This window comes from Balaenoptera physalus (genome assembly GCF_965194825.1).
Source record: "Balaenoptera physalus genome assembly, chromosome: 17".
In the NCBI taxonomy this organism is placed as follows: Eukaryota; Metazoa; Chordata; class Mammalia; order Artiodactyla; family Balaenopteridae; genus Balaenoptera; species Balaenoptera physalus.
In genome coordinates, this window is record NC_138895.1 from 18,643,961 (window position 1) to 18,662,150 (window position 18,190).

The following is an 18,190-nucleotide window of genomic DNA, read 5'->3' on the forward strand; positions in this document are numbered from 1 at the left end:
AGAGAAAGCCCGCGTGCAGCAATGAAGACCCAACACAGCCAAAAATTTTTAAAAATAAATAAACAAAAACACAAAGAGTAGAAGGACTAAGTTAGCTAGATAAGTTTAAAAAAAAATCTCAGAAACAATGAAAAGACAAGACTGAGAACTGTGAAAATACCCAGAATTCAAAGTGGAAGCTCACTATTAAAAAGTGACTAAAAAGATTAAGTATTCATAGCAGGGAAAGGCTACTGACAAAATCTACAAATTTGCAGCACTGTCCAGTTCAGCCTAAAGACAGGAAAGACAGACCCAGGACCCAGAATCATAAAAAGCCTGATTCTCAGTGATTTTAACAGACTGACAAAAAGCTCTCAGCATAGGCCTAAAATGGGAGCGGCATGGGGTAACAACAATAATGGCCAAAAGACTAAAAACAAGACTAACATTCCAAGGGCTATTCACATTTTAATATAGGACTCCTAAGATTATTTAAAACAATCAAAAACAACCAAACCAAACTAAAACAAAGAAACCCTTAAGACTGTAATTATTCATATTCAACTCCAAAGATTTCTGATATAAAATTTGTAAGTTTGTCTAGGTAGACAACTGGCACAGAAGAATCACTAAGCTCATAACTAAGCCTAGAGGACCACCCAGCAGCAGCATATTCATGTACTTTGTTTACTAATCCTCCTCCACAAAGAACTCTCAGGGCAGATACGTTGTTTCTTTCTATAAAATGGCCACCAAAGGAGATTTCACAAAAATTGAAAAGGCAGTCAACATTTGCTCTGATATGTACAGAAAATGGATGTTCTTTGATAGAACTGTGATCATGTAAACAGCCAGAAACATAAACATTTTCATAGTCTCAAATTTGGTTCTTAAAAAGATCTCTCCAGAAGTATCAACTTTGAAATGTCTACCATCTCCTGAACCCTAAATCTGGAGATTTATTGTATCTTATCCAATTTACATAATTTGCACAGCTAAATTCTCCCATTGTAGCTAAGATGAGTTCTCAACTTTGGTTGCAGATCAGACTTACCAAGGAGCTGAGAAAAATTCCAATACCCAAGATGCGTGCCAGACCAATTAATCAATCTCTGGGGATAGGTGTTGTTTTTAAAGCTCACCAGGTGTCTTCAATATAATGCCAACATTGAAAACCACTAACTTGGATTGTGTAACTCAAGAAAAAAACTGGGGGACAGTACTTATCTACAGTAGGAAATGGAAAAAAGGCAAACAAGGAACCTGAATGTAGTAACATTACATTTTGCCAGTTTTAACCTGGCTTCAGTACATTTCAAATCAAAGGTGGACTGAAATTTAAATCAAAATACAGTCAATTCTCATTATTCACAGTAGTTACATTCTGTAAAGTCACAGCAAATACTTAATTAGCAAACAGTGAAACACTGTTCCTAGGGGAAATACAGGGTTAGGTTCCTGTGATCCTCCACTCACATTCATCCAATCAGTAATAACCTTAATTTGTGTGTGTTCCTGTTCAGAGTTCTTAATATATATTGTTTATTCAGTAACACTGAACCCAAGGGCAACAGTACATGTCTGAATGAAGGTTATCTAACACACATATTTTCTACACAAGACACATCAGTCTTCTTGCAACTAGGAACACTGAACAGCACTCCAGTACTATGCTTGGGGGCCACTTTAAACAGTGAAATCACTAAAAGCACAAAAATGTGAAAGAAAGTGGCACTAAACAGATCCAAGAAAGGACACTTGTTTACTGTATGACAGCTGCAAAGTTGCCCTGTTTTACCTGAGCTGCAACATGCACATCAGCAACTCAAATCTTCCCACTCTGCACATGTGTGCAAATCACCACAAAACCACCATGAGAATCAATTTTAGGGTTACAAATAAATTTTACCAAGTAGGTGGATTCACAAATACAGAATTCATGAATAATGTGGACAGACTGTAGAAATATCAAATCAAGTAGCTCAAACTAATTGCTATATAGATAGGAATTTGAGGTTTCCAGCAACATAAAGAGCAAAGATGGCACCAATATGCCCAGCTACATAATTTTCTCCACTAAAATCCTTAAATTGGTTTTCCTATTTAAGGAAACGTAACAATTTTTCTCATATCAAATGTATATACTAAAAAAACTATATATCAATTTGCTCAATATAGCTTCCTTTCATGCAGTACAAAAGTAATCATTTTATCAGCTAGCTCTAATCACAAAATGCAGCAATGATTTAAAGATATGATGGTTGGACTAGATGACCTCTAAAATGCCCAGTGACTCAATGCTTTGCAAGTCTAAAAACCAAAGTTCGTGTGTCTATTTCAATTATAATAAAAGCCAATATATGAATACATAAATATTCTCAGTAATAGTTTATCAGGATTATAATCACATTTTTTAGTAGTAGGGCTGCAATATAAATTCTTATCTGAAAAAGAGCTAACAGCTCCACTCACCAAGAGAAATAATTTGAATCCAGCAGGATATTATCAAACCTGATGGACTCTCATCTTGGACCTATACAACTTCAGAAAGAAAACAACCTGCCATATTAATGCTATAAAAGCTAAATATGCCTCAGACCATACACAAAAGTTAACTAAAAATGAATCAGACATAAATGTAAGAGCTAAAACTATAACACTCTCAGAAGAAGAGAGGTATAATAAAGTATGTCTTCATGACCTTGGATTAAGTAATGATTTCTTAGATATGAAAACAAAAGTACAAATGACAAAAGAATAAACTGGACTTCATCATAATTAAAAATATTTGTGCTTTAAAGGATACCATGAAAAATGTGCAAACAGCTCACATAGAAGCATATTTGCAAATCTCATGTCTGATAAATTCAGAATATATAAAGAACTCTTACAACTCAACAATAAAAAGATAACTTATCTTTTTAAATGGCAAAGGATTTAAATAGCCATTTCTCCAAGAAATGTACCAATAAGCACAAGAAAAGATGTCCAACATTAGCCATTAGGGAAATGCAAATCAAAACCACAATGAGATACCACTTCACACCCACTAAGATGGCTATAATTTCTTAAATGGACAACAAACATTAGCCAGAATATGTAGAAACCGGAACCTCTGCACACCGCTCGTGGGAATGTAAAAGAGTGCAGCTACCGTGGAAAAATCTGGCAGTTCCTTAAAAAATTAAACATAAGAGTTACCAAATGACTCAGCAATTCCACTCCTAGGTATATACCTAAGACAAATAAAACATGTCCATACAAAAACATGTTCATAAATACCCATAGCAGCATTATTCAAAAAAAAAAAAGCAGAAATAATACAAACAGTCAATTAACTGATAGAAACAGGAAACAAACCAAATGTCAATTAATTGACGGATAAACAAATTGTGGTATGTATAACCATAAAATGGACTATTACTCAGCCTAAAAATGAATGAAGTACTGATACAAGCTACAATATGGATGAACCTCAAAAACATTATGCTGAGTGAAAGAAGCCATTCCCAAAGGCCACATATTGTATGATTCCATTTATATGAAATGCCCCAAACAGACAAATCTAAAACGATAGAAAACAAATTAGGGATTTCCAAGGGTGGAGGTGGGGACGTGGGGGACCGGATAACACGATACACTGGGAACAGACTGACTGCTAACGGGTAAGGGGTTTCTTTTGGGGGTGACTTTGTGAATATATTCTTTTAGTGACGATGGTTGTGAATGTATTTTGAAAACCACTGAATTTTATACTTTTAAAAACAGGTTAAGTTTTATGATATGTGAGTTATATTTCAATTAAAAAAAGAAAAAAATTGGGTCTTCCCTGGCGGTCCAGTGGTTGGGACTCTGCACTTCCACTGCAGGGGGCATGGGTTCGACCCCTGGTCAGGGAACTAAGATCCAGCATGCCATACGGCGTGGCCAAAAAAAAAAAAAAAAAAACTGAACATGCCATGTAAAACTGATGTAAGAGGCTCAAAATTTTACTTGGCTAACTCTCAAATTCTGAAGAAGATTGGCAAAGAATACATGCTAATTAGAAATCATACTTCCTCTCTCCTTCCTGTGGTGTGTAAATACAAAGAGAGACTTCATATAAAGGAAATTTGTTTTTTTCCATTGGTAGCCAACACAGGACCAGGAATCAAAATTTTTTTAAAGTGAGTATTTGATAGAGGTAGTTTAAAATAAGAGGTCTATTATAAGAATTATAAGATATAATTCAAAAACAATTCCAAAGATCTATGACATGAAGTAATTTGTAATTTTACCCCATAGTATGGGTAAAAAAAAGGTTACACAGATATTAAATGGCAAAGCTAGAATTCAAACCAAGTTTATCTGAATCCAAAAGCTGTGCTTATTCCATTGACATTTACTGAGGCCCTACATACCAGGCACTGGGGTATGTCCAGGAGAAATAGTATGTTAATTTACAATATGTCAGGGATATGAAGATGAAATTTAGCAGGGAAAGGGGCACCGCAAGTGCCACAGTGGGAGGACTGTTTTGTACTGGGTGATCAAGGAAGGCTTCTCTGAGAAAACATTTGAACAAAGATCTGAGATTTAAAAAAAAGGAAGTGAGCCATCGGATACGTGGAGAAGAGCACTCCAAGCAGAGGAAGTAGCAGGGGCAAAGACAGCAAGGAGGCCCATAAGGCTGTAGAGGAGTGAGGAGGGTGGGGCGACGGTCATTAACAGGGATTTTGGATTATATTCTGAGTAAAATACGGAAGCCACAGTAAGGATGTGAGTGAAGTGACATTTGACTTTTGTTCTGAAAGAATCTGATGAGTTGAGAAAAGACTGTAAGGGAACAAGGGCAGAAGCAGAGAAACCAGTTAGGAAGCTGTTGATATAATACAGATGACAGATGATGATGATGATTTACATCAGGTAATGATGCAGAAGAGCGGACAGTTGGATTCTGGATTTATTCTGAAGGTAGAGCTGGATAGAATCTGCTGGTTTGACAACGGAGTGGGATGAAACCAAGGTTTCTGACTGAACAACTGGAAGAATGAAGTTGCCATGTACCACATGGGGAATACTATAGAAAGAACAAGTTTGGGAAGGGAAATCAAGAAAGGAGTTCTACAAATGTTTACCTCTCTGTTAATCTACTTTTGTCTTAACCACTTCACTACACTGATTTTTGTGCAACACAACTGTTATGTAGTGAAACAGAACCTGAATCCAGGTCTTTTGATTCCAGATCCTGAGCACGTTTTTCTAATGAATTTTTTTACAAAAGCAACTGAATGAAACTACAGTTTTTCTCAGAATAAAGTAACTCAAAGGCATGCACCATTTGTTGGTACTCCAAAAACTGCATTCCCAAATAAAGGCTATCAAATGAAGACATTCTTAAAACACCTGACAAACAAGAACAAGTATTATGTAGGTAAAATAATGAAGCAGACAATGATATAAAGATGCAATAAAATTCATTTAACAAATGCTCAATTTAGATAAATACTATGCAGAAGTATATTTTCAGAAAAATGCCAGATCACCCCTTTAAAAATTCTCCTTAATTATTAATAAAGATTATCTTTGAACAGTAAAGATTTGCCATTATAATTTTACTCAGTGCACAAGTATATGCATAAAGAACCTCTGTAAAAATTTTGATAAAGTGACTTTATATTTTAAAGTATAAGGAATATTTTCCTCTCATTTTCTTAACTATAGAAGCTATAAAATATTTTAGTAAATGCTAAATTCTTGAATGAAGATTTAAATAATTATCCAAATGATTTCTCAACAATACCAAACTTGTTAATATGTTCATTACCTCCAACTTAACAGCATCAGTAGATTTTAGAGCTTGGTTTCCAATTCAGCTTCACTACTCAGTTGCAATGAAATTTTGGGTAAGTCACTTCCCAAATAAGTTATTACTTATCAAAAGTCACTCTCTCTAATAGAATGAAATGGGATTATCTGACTTCCCATTTTACAAGGCTGGAATAAGAATCCAGAGAGGAAGAAAATGAAAATACTTTGAAAAACATAAAGTTATGGCAAACACATAAATCAAGAAAATAAGCAAACTTTGGGGTGAATACACATGTAATATAAATATGAATTTTAAGTTATTCCTTTATAGGTATTCAACCTTACTATAAGAAAATTGCTTACTAGATTTCTCTAGGAGGTGGGTCAAAAAGGATCTTGCCATGATTTATGTCTTAGAGTGTTCTGCCTATGTTTTCCTCTAAGAGTTTGATAGTGTCTGGCCTTACATTTAGGTCTTTAATCCATTTTGAGTTTATTTTTGTATACAGTGTTAGGGAGTGTTCTAATTTCATTCTTGTACATGTAGCTGTCCAGTTTTCCCAGCACCACTTATTGAAGAGGCTGTCTTTTCTCCACTGTATATTCTTGCTTCCTTTATCAAAGATAAGGTGACCGTATGTGCATGGGTTTATCTCTGGGCTTTCTATCCTGTTCCACTGATCTATATTTCTATTTCTGTGCCAGTACCACACTGTCTTGATTACTGTAGCTTTGTAGTATAGTCTGAAGTCAGGGAGCCTGATTCCTCCAGCTCCGTTTTTCTTTCTCAAGATTGCTTTGGCTATACAGGATCGTTTGTGTTTCCAAACAAATTGTGAAATTTTTTGGATTTCTCTAAAACAGAACTAAATTAATGCAGAATTTGCTATGTCAAGTGACTGACAAGCATTTACTGTAGTCACTATGTGCACGAAAGGATTTTTTTTTTCCTATTCTAATGGAATCTATGGCCCAGAGGAGTGGAAGAGACCTAAAAAGTTAAATGAAAGACCCAAAACAACACTTTAGGACAAAAATAAAAGGCATCTTGTAAAGTAGTAATTGATTAATAGCAAAAAGAAAAATACCACAATGACTGCTTTGAGAATTAAAATGATGACCCCAACTTTATGCTTTTGTTCACAACGTAGTCTACTATCTACTTATGCTTCTCATTCACACAGAACACCGTCAATTCTACTCTATGCTGTTCCCCTTTTCCTTCAGCACTTGCTCCAACAGCTCCCTGTCAGCCCCATTCCTAGCCAGGGTACCTAGCCAACCTTCTCATATACTCTAATTCTAGCTATACATCCCAAGTATCCAGTGCTCAGTAAGCCTCAGGATCCATGATGACAGTCAGTCTTCTAACTTTTGATTATGCTGTAACCCTTCATAATGATGTCAACAAACAGTCATATGAAATCTAATTGTCAAGGTAACATGACTACAATAATAATTTCAGCAAGAGCCCATACTCTACCTCTCTCAATCACTATAGCCAATTATTTGAGTAAACAGCAATGCAGAGTTGTGAATAATCCAAAATAATTTATTATTTCTAACTCATCTAAGAAAAAGCACACATTCATAATCCATCTCCTGTTACTAAGTCTCAATCTCCTTCCATCTAGTCAAGTCAACAGTCAATAGTCTAAGACCCAATTAAGTAAGAGAGAGGAAGAAAACGCAGAAAATCTGCAAAAGTAATTCAACTGACCATTTCTTTCAATTATATCACTATTTCTGTAATTGACAAATATCAACTAGTATACACTGGCTTTCTCAGATCTTAAGACATAAGGTAAAAGTAGTTCATTACCTAAAATCAGTAAATCTAGATGGTTAAATTAGAAAAGTATACCAGGTATACTTAAAAACTTCCAACATAAATGCTGAATGAAACAGCTAAATTCTAAAATCAGAAAACATATCTGGGAGGCAATATTAATTATTTTATAATATGAAATGAGCCAGTAGGGGAAAAAAAAAGATTAGGTACAAAATGAAAAAAGAAACATAACACAAAAAATACTATTTTATGGTTTAGCTGAAAACAGAATACCCTAATATTGCTACACTTTTAAGAAATGCTTTGAATCACATAAAAATTCACTTTAATAATGCTTTTGTAGTTTGGGGATAGAAAGTCTGTACCAAATTATCTAAGTCCCGAAAATGCTAAATCTAAAAATTTGTTATCGACAACTTTCCACATAATATTTTAAGAATTCTAGAATCATAAAAATTAAACGTATATCTATTTCTTTACTCTAACTCCTGCCAATTTTAAGTATCACCATGAACCCACCATTCTCAAAGAATGGTTTCTTAAAACATAATGTAATCATACCTTACTTGGTGATTTGTGACTTTGTTTTAGGAAAAAACAGTAGGAAGAAAAAAGAAAAAGAAAAAAATGGGAAAGAACATCTCAAAGGGCTCATATAAATCTGAAAACCACAATCTTGAACTGTATATTGAAGAACAACTCTAGCAAAACTACAGAGCAGAGCTTCCCCAGCATTACAGGTGTACTAGAATACTGATCCTCATCCCCAGTGTTTCACTCTGAGCTGCTTGGCCAGGTGCTTGTAGCCTCCAACTATCTCACCCACCCTGGTGTGCAATTCAAAAAGTATTTTCTGTGTGTGCCACAGCCTAAAAAAAGGTTGAGAGGCACTGATAGAGTATACTGCAGTAGTTACAACATCAACTTTAAAATACATACTCTCCGAAAAGAATCTGAAAAAGAACAGATATACATATAAACGTATAACTGAATCACTGCGCTGTACACCTGAAATTAACACACTGTAAATCAACTATACTTCAATTAAAAAAAAAAAAAAAAAAGACAAAACAACAACATACTCTCCAAAGAAGAAATTCAAAGTCTACCCTTACTTGATATCCTGATGATCCTAAAGGCTAATTTATTTTATTTATTTATTTATTTTTATCAATGTAAGTAATCAAATCTTGTTACATTTGTATAATATGCATGTTTTTAAAATACAGTTCCTCTTACAGCTTAAGTAACCTCTTCATCAGCAATAATATCCTGGTGTGGGTTAAGATAAAGAAATCTACTGAAAACTTTTTTAGGTAAGGACATGGTTAGAGCAGCACTCATGTATAGCTTATTTTTTCCTAAGCACTCAAACTAAAATCCAAAAAATATTTCCTAACCTCCTTCCACAATTTTTCTCCATAGCATTATCACCTTCTAATATAATAGTGATTAACTTAAATATTTTGTTCTTATCCATTGCCCCTAACCAGACTATTACATTCACAAGGGCAGAAACCTTGCCTGCTTTTGTTCACTGCTGTATCCCCAGCACCTAGATGAATACCAGACACACAGTGGGCCCTCAAAAAAATAACTGATGAGTGAATGAACAAATTTCATAATTTAGCTGTAGTTTTATGTATAATTTATTTGTTTTGAGGAGTTAAATTTTGCCATTAAGATGGTCAGGAAAAAATTTTGTTCAAAGACACAGAATAACCACACAGAAAGTGCTGTGTTTCAAAAAGCTCAGTTTATCTATATTAAAATATTTTTCAAGATACTACCAGAAAAGGATGTGAAGAAAAGGGAACCCTTTTACCTGTTGGTGGGAATGTACATTGGTGCAGCCACTATGAAAAATAGTATTGAGGTTTCTCAAAAAACAGAAATTAGAACTACTATATCATCCAGCAATTCCACTCCTGGGTATATATCAGAAGAAAATGAAAACACTAATGTAAAACATACATGCACTCCAATGTTCATAGCAGCACTATTTACAATTGTTAAGATATGGAAGCAATCTAAGTATCCATCAACAGATGAACATACAAATAAGATGTTGGCGTGCACACACGCACACAAACAATGAAATATTCCTCAGCCGTAAAAAAAAGAATGAAACTTTGCCATTTGCAACAACATAGATGGACTTGGAGAGTATTATGCTCAGTGAAATAAAATCAGTCAGAGAAAGAAATATTATACAGTATCACTTACATGTGGAATCTAAAAAGTAAAACTAGTGAATATAACAAAAAAGAAACAGACTCACAGATATAAAGAACTAGTGGTTAACACTGGAGAGGGAAAGGGAGAGGAGCAAGATAGGGAGACAGGGTTAACACGTACTAACTACTATGTATAAAATAAATAAGCTACAAGGATATATTGTACAGCACAGGGAATATAGCCAGTATTTCCTAATAACTATAAATGGAATATAATCTTTAAAAATTGTGGATCACTATATTGTACGTCTGAAACATAAACTATTGTAAATCAACTATGCTTCGATAAAAAAATTTTTTTAATAAAAAAGATACTACCAGAAAATCTGTATCAGGTATTTTTAAAATACAAATAAAAGGAAGAATTTAGTTTTAATTAAAATAGGAAACATCAGTTTTCCATTCCTCTAATCAGAAGATAGAAAGGAATAAAGGGTGAAAAGACAGTCAGAGGTAGTACTTGGGATGCAGAAAAACGCAGTATTGCACTGCCAAGTATCGTTTCCATTGCTTAAGTCGCCATGTAAAATTCAAGACTGTCAACATTGTTTTGTACCGACTCAAATTTTTTTCTCTTAAAAACTGAAATCTGTCTTCTCCAGACACTAAAAGTCTAAATCTAATCAGCAAATTAGTTATCCCTATAATCCTCCTGCCAAATATAATCACAAGTATAGTGGATTTTAATCTTTTAATACAAATAATCTTAAATTGGTCATATAGCCGATCTACTGTTCAACTAGTGTTCTACAGTTCCTTTTTTGGCCTCAAATGATGAAACTTCTCTAACGTCTCTGGGGAGATTAGGGTAAAGTATAACGTTTCCTGAAATTGTTCTTGTTTTTTTCTCTGTACTACTTCATGACATCTCTTCAACTAGGAATGTTATATACAATTTTCTTTTTCTATTCTGCAGGAAAGTCCAGAGGGAGAAGCAAAGGTAAAAAGAGTCTTGAATGGAGAGGCTGAAAGGGGACAGACAACACAAAAGCACAGAAGTAAATGTGAAGCAAATACGTGCACAGAAGAGGAAGAAGATGCAGAAAAGAGATGAAAGAAAAGCACTTTTCTCTCCTAAAAAGAGGAAAAAATGGAAGGGGGACAGGGAAACGTGCTTATTCTTCTAGAAACAAAAGCATAAAATCCTTCCAAGAAAAACGTGGTCTCCTTCTTTAAGATGTTGTTAAAACTCTAAAAAGCGCTCCAGATGACACTCCAAACGGGAGTTCTGCCTTCTCTTCCTATGTTTTGACAGAGCTAGTCTTCATCTGTAAATTAAATGCAAGCTATAGATAATACAGAGTTAATCTCTACAAAACTGCAACTGTGGATGCCATCTTTGCCTGAAAAAAAATCAAATTCTTTGTGGATTTGGTAAAAAGGAGCCTATTAAGTTGGAAAACCAGAAAACCACGCATTGCCAAGTCAGGTAAATACAACACGGGTTAACAAAACACCTCCTACCAAACTAAGGTTCCACTAAAGATCTGGGGAAGAGGGGTAAAAGGCTGTAGCCTAACCGCGACCGCAAGGGTGGGGCACCGTAGGAAATAAAAAGATTTGAGGGAGAGCTATCTATCCCGGGAGGTATGGGGAGCTGGTGACTTGTCTCTCGGGGAGATTGCATATTAGGCGGCAAATGATTTTGATGGGCTAAGGGCAGCTTCGGGGAGAGTGAGAAAACGGGCTGCTGGACGTATGTTCGTTGACAGTGCGGAGGCTGAGAGAGGAAGGTACCCCTGGGGCAAAGGACTAAGAGTCAAAAGGGGAGCCGAGGGGCCGAGCAGCCAGGGAGGCCGGGCGTGGGAGGCCTGAACAGAGGCCGCGAAACGCTCTGCAGCCAGCCGCCTTCTCCGGGAACGCCTTTTCAGCTCCCCACACTCAGCCCCTCTCAGGGCCGCCCCTGCCCCGGCGACAACGGCGAGAGCAGCTGTTTCCGCTCAGCCGGGGACCGCGGAGGAAAAGACATCCCTGGGGCGGGGGTCAGGCCAGCGGGAGCCGTCCGTGTGAGCTGGAGATGATTCCGAGACCACTGCCGCTGAGCGAACATCAAACTTCGCCCTTTCCTCTCCTTAGCCTTCTTTATCCCCCAACTTCCCGGCCGGCTGGTGTCCGCTTCGACCGACCGAGAAACCCCCTTCTTCTCGCCGCCTCTCACCCCTCCCAACGCCCGGACGCTGGGGAAGGACCGGCCACCGGGACCGCTCCGGAGCCGGCCCAGGTGTCCCAGAGTCCCAGACACCCCCCCGGACGAAACGCTCGTATCCTCCCTGCGGCTCCGGAGCCCGCCCAGATGCTGCAAACTCCTCTTACCTGCATTGACGCCATGATAGAACCATCCCCCCCAACACCGGCGAGGCCAGAGACGCAGGGGGCGGAGCTGCCGTGCTTGCGTCACGCCGCGGGGGCCCAGCATCCCGGGCGCGGGGGGCGGGGCCTCCAATGGGAAGGGGAGTGCGCGAGGAGATTGGCTGGCGCACTAGGCGCCCGGCGCGGGAGGCGCGGACCCGGCAGCGGTGAATGGCGGTGTCCGTACGTTCGGTCACATCCAGCTCCCCAGTCTCCACTAAGATCCCCACTTGCTATCCCGATCGCTTAGGAAACGCTGCTCGGGTTTTAACCCGAGCCACGATTGTTCTTTTTTTTCTGTCTATACCCCGAGATCCTGATGATGTCCAGATCCGTGGGTTTGGGGGGTTTTTTTCTGTTTTGTTTTGTTTTTCCAACCACAGGTGTATGGTTTACAGATTTTTTCCTTTCGGATGCTTTTTCCACACTACCATGCCCACTTTCACAGCTTTGGGGCAAGATAAAACTTCCCGCAGGGCTGCTTTCTGGTCTTTACGGACCTGGAAGTCTTCTCATATTCCTAATTCGGGGAAGAGAGACACAGATTTCCTTGCACAACGGGATGAGAATTGAGGGCAGAACAGCACTTTGATATTTTAAAGGCAAGGGTAGATTTGTAGAACTGAAACTTGCCTGAAGGGGAAGAGAACATTTGGAAGTTTTTCTTTTGTTTGTGTGCAATTTCTGCCCCATTACCCTAGCCCCTCAGTTTGAAACTTCACGTGTATCAGTAATAGTTATATTGTTACGGCACTCACATTTGGTTAGAGATTTGACCCTAGACATGAAATTGTTTTTAATAAAGTATCAGTGTCACGTTATAATATACACTTATACCTTCTGTCACATCCAGATTTCTCTTCAGCCTGTTTTGTAGTGGGCAGTTTTGTGGTCGTTCCACCTAGGGATGTATATGAGTAGGGAGAGCTGAGTACACAGAACTTATTCTGGGAGTGCACCATTTCTGCCAACATTTATCAGAAGCCACATATTTAAAAGCTGTTCTAGAACTGAAGATGTTATTGGTTTATAAAAGGAAACTGGAAGCCAAATGTTTGCACTTCCTGTTCTGTTGTGTGTTTTTTTTTAATGCAGGTGGCTGATACATTGAGTAGAAGGCTTTTACTTTATCAGAATGAAAGCTTAAAAATCTGTCATTTTATTAACTTGGAGTTCTTTTAAGAAATTTATATAAGATTTAAATATAAGAGCAATGTAAGATATCATCCTTCCCACTCTTTAGATCATTATGTTCTCTGTGAAATTCTCTAAGGTAAAATGTGTTCAGAAAAGGAAAAAAGATCCTTAAAATACCCTACTTATTCTATGGTATAATATTAAACACCCTATTCTTCATCGCTAGAGAGGAATTTATATTGGTATACTTTTTTCCCTCTTAGACTTCCACCCGATTGCCAGAAATGGGCTGGTTTTCCCTTTGTTGTGCAAAATGACTGTGTCCTTGAGGAATGTTTGGAGCTTTTGGCAACCAAGGATGATCCAGAAACATATCAGGTGTCAGCCCGGTTGTGTTGCCTACATTTCAACTGAGTAAAACTCATATCATGAAAGAGGAAAGCTTTTCCAGATACATTTTCTTCTGGAGATCTTTATCCCTATGATCTCAGAAAATTGATCACTTTACCATCTAAGGTTCACTTTGTTTAAAAGCCAATTCTTCCTAAGGTATGTGTCTTTAGATGACCCCACAAACAAAGCATTATGACTTCATCAGAATCAACAACCTGCCATGACAAATACCAATAAGGAAGAAAAGGGTTACAGGAATCCTAACACTCCTCACAGTAAAATCAACATCTGGTCCCTTGGATTTTATATGTGTTAAAGAGGATCTTCGGGCTTCCCTGGTGGCGCAGTGGTTGAGATCTGCCTGCCAATGCAGGGAACACGGGTTCGAGCCCTGGTCTGGGAAGATCCCACATGCCGCGGAGCAACTAGGCCCATGAGCCACAATTACTGAGCATGCGCGTCTGGAGCCTGTGCTCCGCAACAAGAGAGGCCGCGATGGTGAGAGGCCCGCGCACCGCGATGAAGAGGGGCCCACGCTTGCCGCAACTAGAGAAAGCCCTCGCACAGAAACGAAGACCCAACACAGCCATAAATAAATAAATAAACCCAAAGTTTAAAAAAAAAAAGAGGATCTTCATAGGAGGGAAAAGTCAGTACCAGTCATATCTTTCCAGGAAATAGTAAATAGTACATAATTACCTCACTATCTTCTTCATTCTTTCATTGATATATAGAAGATCCTGATGTACTCAGGAGCTAAAACAGTGACTTTCAGATGGGGTGGGAGCATATAATTAACTCCAGGAAGCATGAAATATTTATATATAAAACAATTGATTATACAGTGTTTGAGGACTAGGCTCACATCTCGTTTCTTCAGTTTTTGTTTTCTTTTGCTTGTTTTTTACACATCTCATTTCTTTACAGAGTGGAGCTTCCTATCAGATAGGCAAAAGACAAAATGCCTGACAATTCCAAAAGTAGGAGAGGAAGTGGCGCTCTCATAAACTCTATACGAGGGCTTCCCTGGTGGCGCAGTGGTTAAGAATCCACCTGCCAGTGCAGGGGACACAGGCTCGAGCCCTGGCCCAGGAAGATCCCACATGCCGCGGAGCAACTAAGCCCGTGCACCACAACTACTGAGCCCACGAGCCACAACTACTACAACTACTGAGCCTGCGCTCTAGAGCCCACGAGCCACAACTACTGAGCCCGCACGCATAACTACTGAAGCCCGCGAGCCTAGAGCCTATGCTCTGCAACAAGAGAAGCCACCGCCATGAGAACCCCACGCAACACAATGAAGAGTAGCCCCCACTCGCCGCAAGTAGAGAAGGCCCGTGAGCAGCAACAAAGACCCAACACAGCCAAAAACTAAAAAATAAAAGTTCTCTCTTAAAAAAAAAAAAGATATTTTGGAGACAACTGGAGAAATTTAAGCAGAAAATAGGTATCAGATAATATTAAGGAATAATAACTGTCTTTGTTAGATTTGATAATGATGTTCATTTTTAAATTTCCATAGCCATTAGAAATGACCCTCAGGTTCAAGGAAGAGATTCTCCTTCACCTCACTAACTACCCCCACCTCCATCCCCCTGGAAGAAAAAAAACCAGGACATACACAAGCTGTGTATGTGCCTGAGGTCTTCCCTGCCAAGGAAAAGGCAGAGCCTGTGACACAGGGGACTAAAAGCAGCTGGACTTTCTGGCAGAAAAGGAGAAGAAATATGGGAAACCAAATAGTCTAATTTCTTAAAGGACCCACAAAGGGATCAATGGGCAAATCCTGCAATATTGATAATGTCATGTGATTTATGAATGCTTGAATTCTAGTGATTCAGTAGACCGGTGAGTTGGGAGCAGTCCTATGAGAATATGCTTGTTGGAGCATGAAGAGGCAGAGCTGACGAGTCCTTACTTGAGTCTGTGTCTCCCCAGAGTGGTTTATTCTTAGTCTCCCACTGGCTGATCTCATCAGAGAAATAGAGGCAGTTTAGCAACCAGCAGCTTGGTTATTGGATTGGAAAAGGCAACAGGCCAGGAATCCAAGGCTTGTATTCTTATCCCAGCTCTGTCATTAGCAAGCTTGGTCAAGGCTCTTAACGTCTCTGGGTTTATTTCCTTATCAATAAAATGAGTAAATCAGACTGTAAAATCTTCAAGTTTTCTTTCCAGATTTCAAATTCCACGCACCTATCAGAGGGAATCAAAATTTGAAATGATTTGTTTAAAATACTATGTTTAAAAGTCTAAGATAAAATGCAATGGAAATGATGTACTATTTTGAGTTTTAAAAAAATCACTTTTATAAGTAAAATAAGGAACTTGGCTTCATTGTAATTTTTGTAGAAATACTGGGGTGCTTTAGTTAACAATTTAAAAATGCTAACGTAATCCAGCTGAGCTGTAAATGGGATTTCAAAAAGTATCAGGGGAATTCCCTGGCGGTTCAGTGGTTAGGACTCCCTGCTTTCACTGCTTTGGGCCCAGGTTCAATCCCTGGTCGAGGAACTAAGATCCCACACACCGCAGGGGCGCAGACAAAAAAAAAAAAGTATCGAAAACTCCAAATTCATGATTTAGAGTGATACTTTAAAAAAAGCATATCTACAAAAAAAGTATTATTTTTCTAATTTTGAATCTAAACTAGTCATTTCATGTGGATCTCCTAAGAAGAGACAACGAAAATTAACAAAATAACTGATGGTTTGTATATGTGACCTATTCTGCGTGACTTACTTTACATGTCAAAAACAATTGATTTATATACATATCTGGTTTGTAAATAAGATTGCAAGTCAGGAGAACTTTGTCTTCACTTTCTCCCCTTTCCCTGTGCCTCCCTATCAAGAATTCTCTTACCCAGGTCTGCAGACCTTGAGCACATTCCTTGCTTGCTTCTCCCCTAGACCTCTTAGAAAGTTATCCTTTTGGGGGGAAGGAGGAACCGTTTAAAAACCGAATGAAAACCATGGACCCACTCCACAGAAAAACGCTCATACTCATAAAATTTTGTATTTTAGGGGGTTACCTGACCCTCAGAAGTCCATCCATTGGCGGAAGTTTGTAAACCTCAAGGTAAGAACACCTCTGCTGAAGAGCTGATGATGGATACGCTTTGCCCCTTTTAAAACCTGTCTATCTTTTACGTAGACACAATTTCATAGCACTTGTTTTCTTTTTTTCTCTTGTTTATTTTCCTGTCCTTCTGAAAAGCAGTGTGCTGTGTGAGAAGCTCTGGATTGGGAACCAGAAGAGTTGATCACTTACCTTGATTCTTCCCGGGGGTGATACTAAACTTACTTAACAACAGATGTGGCACAGGTACCAACTGTGCAGAACAGAAGCTGCTCAGTGCTGGAGAAAGGGCCTGGACGCTCCCTGCCCCAAGGGCCAGGTATCTGTAGTCAGATCATGGGTAGCTGTGGGGGGGATTCCGAGGCCACAGAAGGAGATTCTTTTGGGGGTCTGAGGGCAGTGGCTATTTACTAACCACTATAAAAGTATTTCAGTGTTTTCTTTCGGGAGTGATAGAAATGTTCTAAAAATTATGGTGACGATTGACCAACTGTTTAAATTTACCAAAAATTATTGAGTAATTATTATGGGTGACGTTTGTGGTATGTGAATTATACCCTAATAAAGCTGTTTAAAAACAAGAGCATTTCAATATTTTAACAAAACAACCATAACAGTAAGTCCCGGCTGGCCTTCAGACTGGCTTTCCCATTAATGATATAAGATCAGAGGCTGGTCAGGTGTCTCCCTGGGTCTAGATTTTTAATCTGTAAAATGGAGAGTCAATGGTTTCTTCAAAGCTTTCCAGATAAATTCTTTCCCTTGTCAAAAAATCCCATAATTGTGTTATCATAATTTATATTGTCCTTCTTTACCTACTTATAAAGCCGTCATTGCCCAAACACATATTTACCCTTCCTCTGCTGTTTAGGAGGGATAGCAACCCTAGTGATTTTGTCCCTGCCAGACAGTTCTTTCTTATCCTATGACTTTACCTCCTGCCTACCTTTCCCGTCCTTTGTGTGTGTGTGTGTGTGTGTGTGTGTGTGCATGTGTGCCCCTTTTTCACCTATCATCTCCACTTAACACGTATTAGAAAAGGCACTAGGGCTTCCCTGGTGGCACAGTGATTAAGAACCTGCCTGCCAATGCAGGGGACACAGGTTTGAGCCCTGGTCCAGGAAGATCCCACATGCCGCAGAGCAACTAAGCCCATGGGCCACAACTACTGAAGCCCGCACGCTTAGAGCCCGTGCTTTGCAGCAAGAGAAGCCACCACAATGAGAAGCCCTCACTCAGCAACCAAGAGTAGCCCCTGCTCGCCACAACTAGAGAAAGCCCGCACGCAACAACGAAGACCCAATGCAGCCAAAAATAAAAATAAATAAAATAAATAAATTTATTAAAAAGAAAAGGCACTAGACTTGGAATCAGAAGGGCTAGACTTTGAATCCTAACTCTGCTACTTAGTTCTGTGACCTGGAGTTGG

At 38.6% G+C, this 18,190-nt stretch overlaps 1 protein-coding gene and 1 long non-coding RNA gene across 4 annotated transcripts in view; one reads left to right on the forward strand and one right to left on the reverse strand.

Moving 5' to 3' along the window:
- The window catches only part of UBE2W (ubiquitin conjugating enzyme E2 W), a 73,831-nt gene extending 61,599 nt beyond the window's left edge, over positions 1 to 12,232 (reverse strand). For 2 of the 3 annotated variants that reach the window (XR_014255314.1, XM_082432650.1), the window contains exon 1: positions 12,115 to 12,232. Coding sequence is in view for 2 of the 3 variants with exons in the window: in XM_082432650.1 (XP_082288776.1) it covers positions 12,115 to 12,129 (15 nt within the window). In the remaining variant the exon portion in view is untranslated. The remainder of the gene's footprint in view (positions 1 to 12,114) is intronic. The other variant, XM_082432649.1, reaches the window with a different exon arrangement.
- The window catches only part of LOC309646384, a 67,645-nt gene that overhangs the window by 27,465 nt on the left and 21,990 nt on the right, over positions 1 to 18,190 (forward strand). The window lies entirely within an intron of this gene.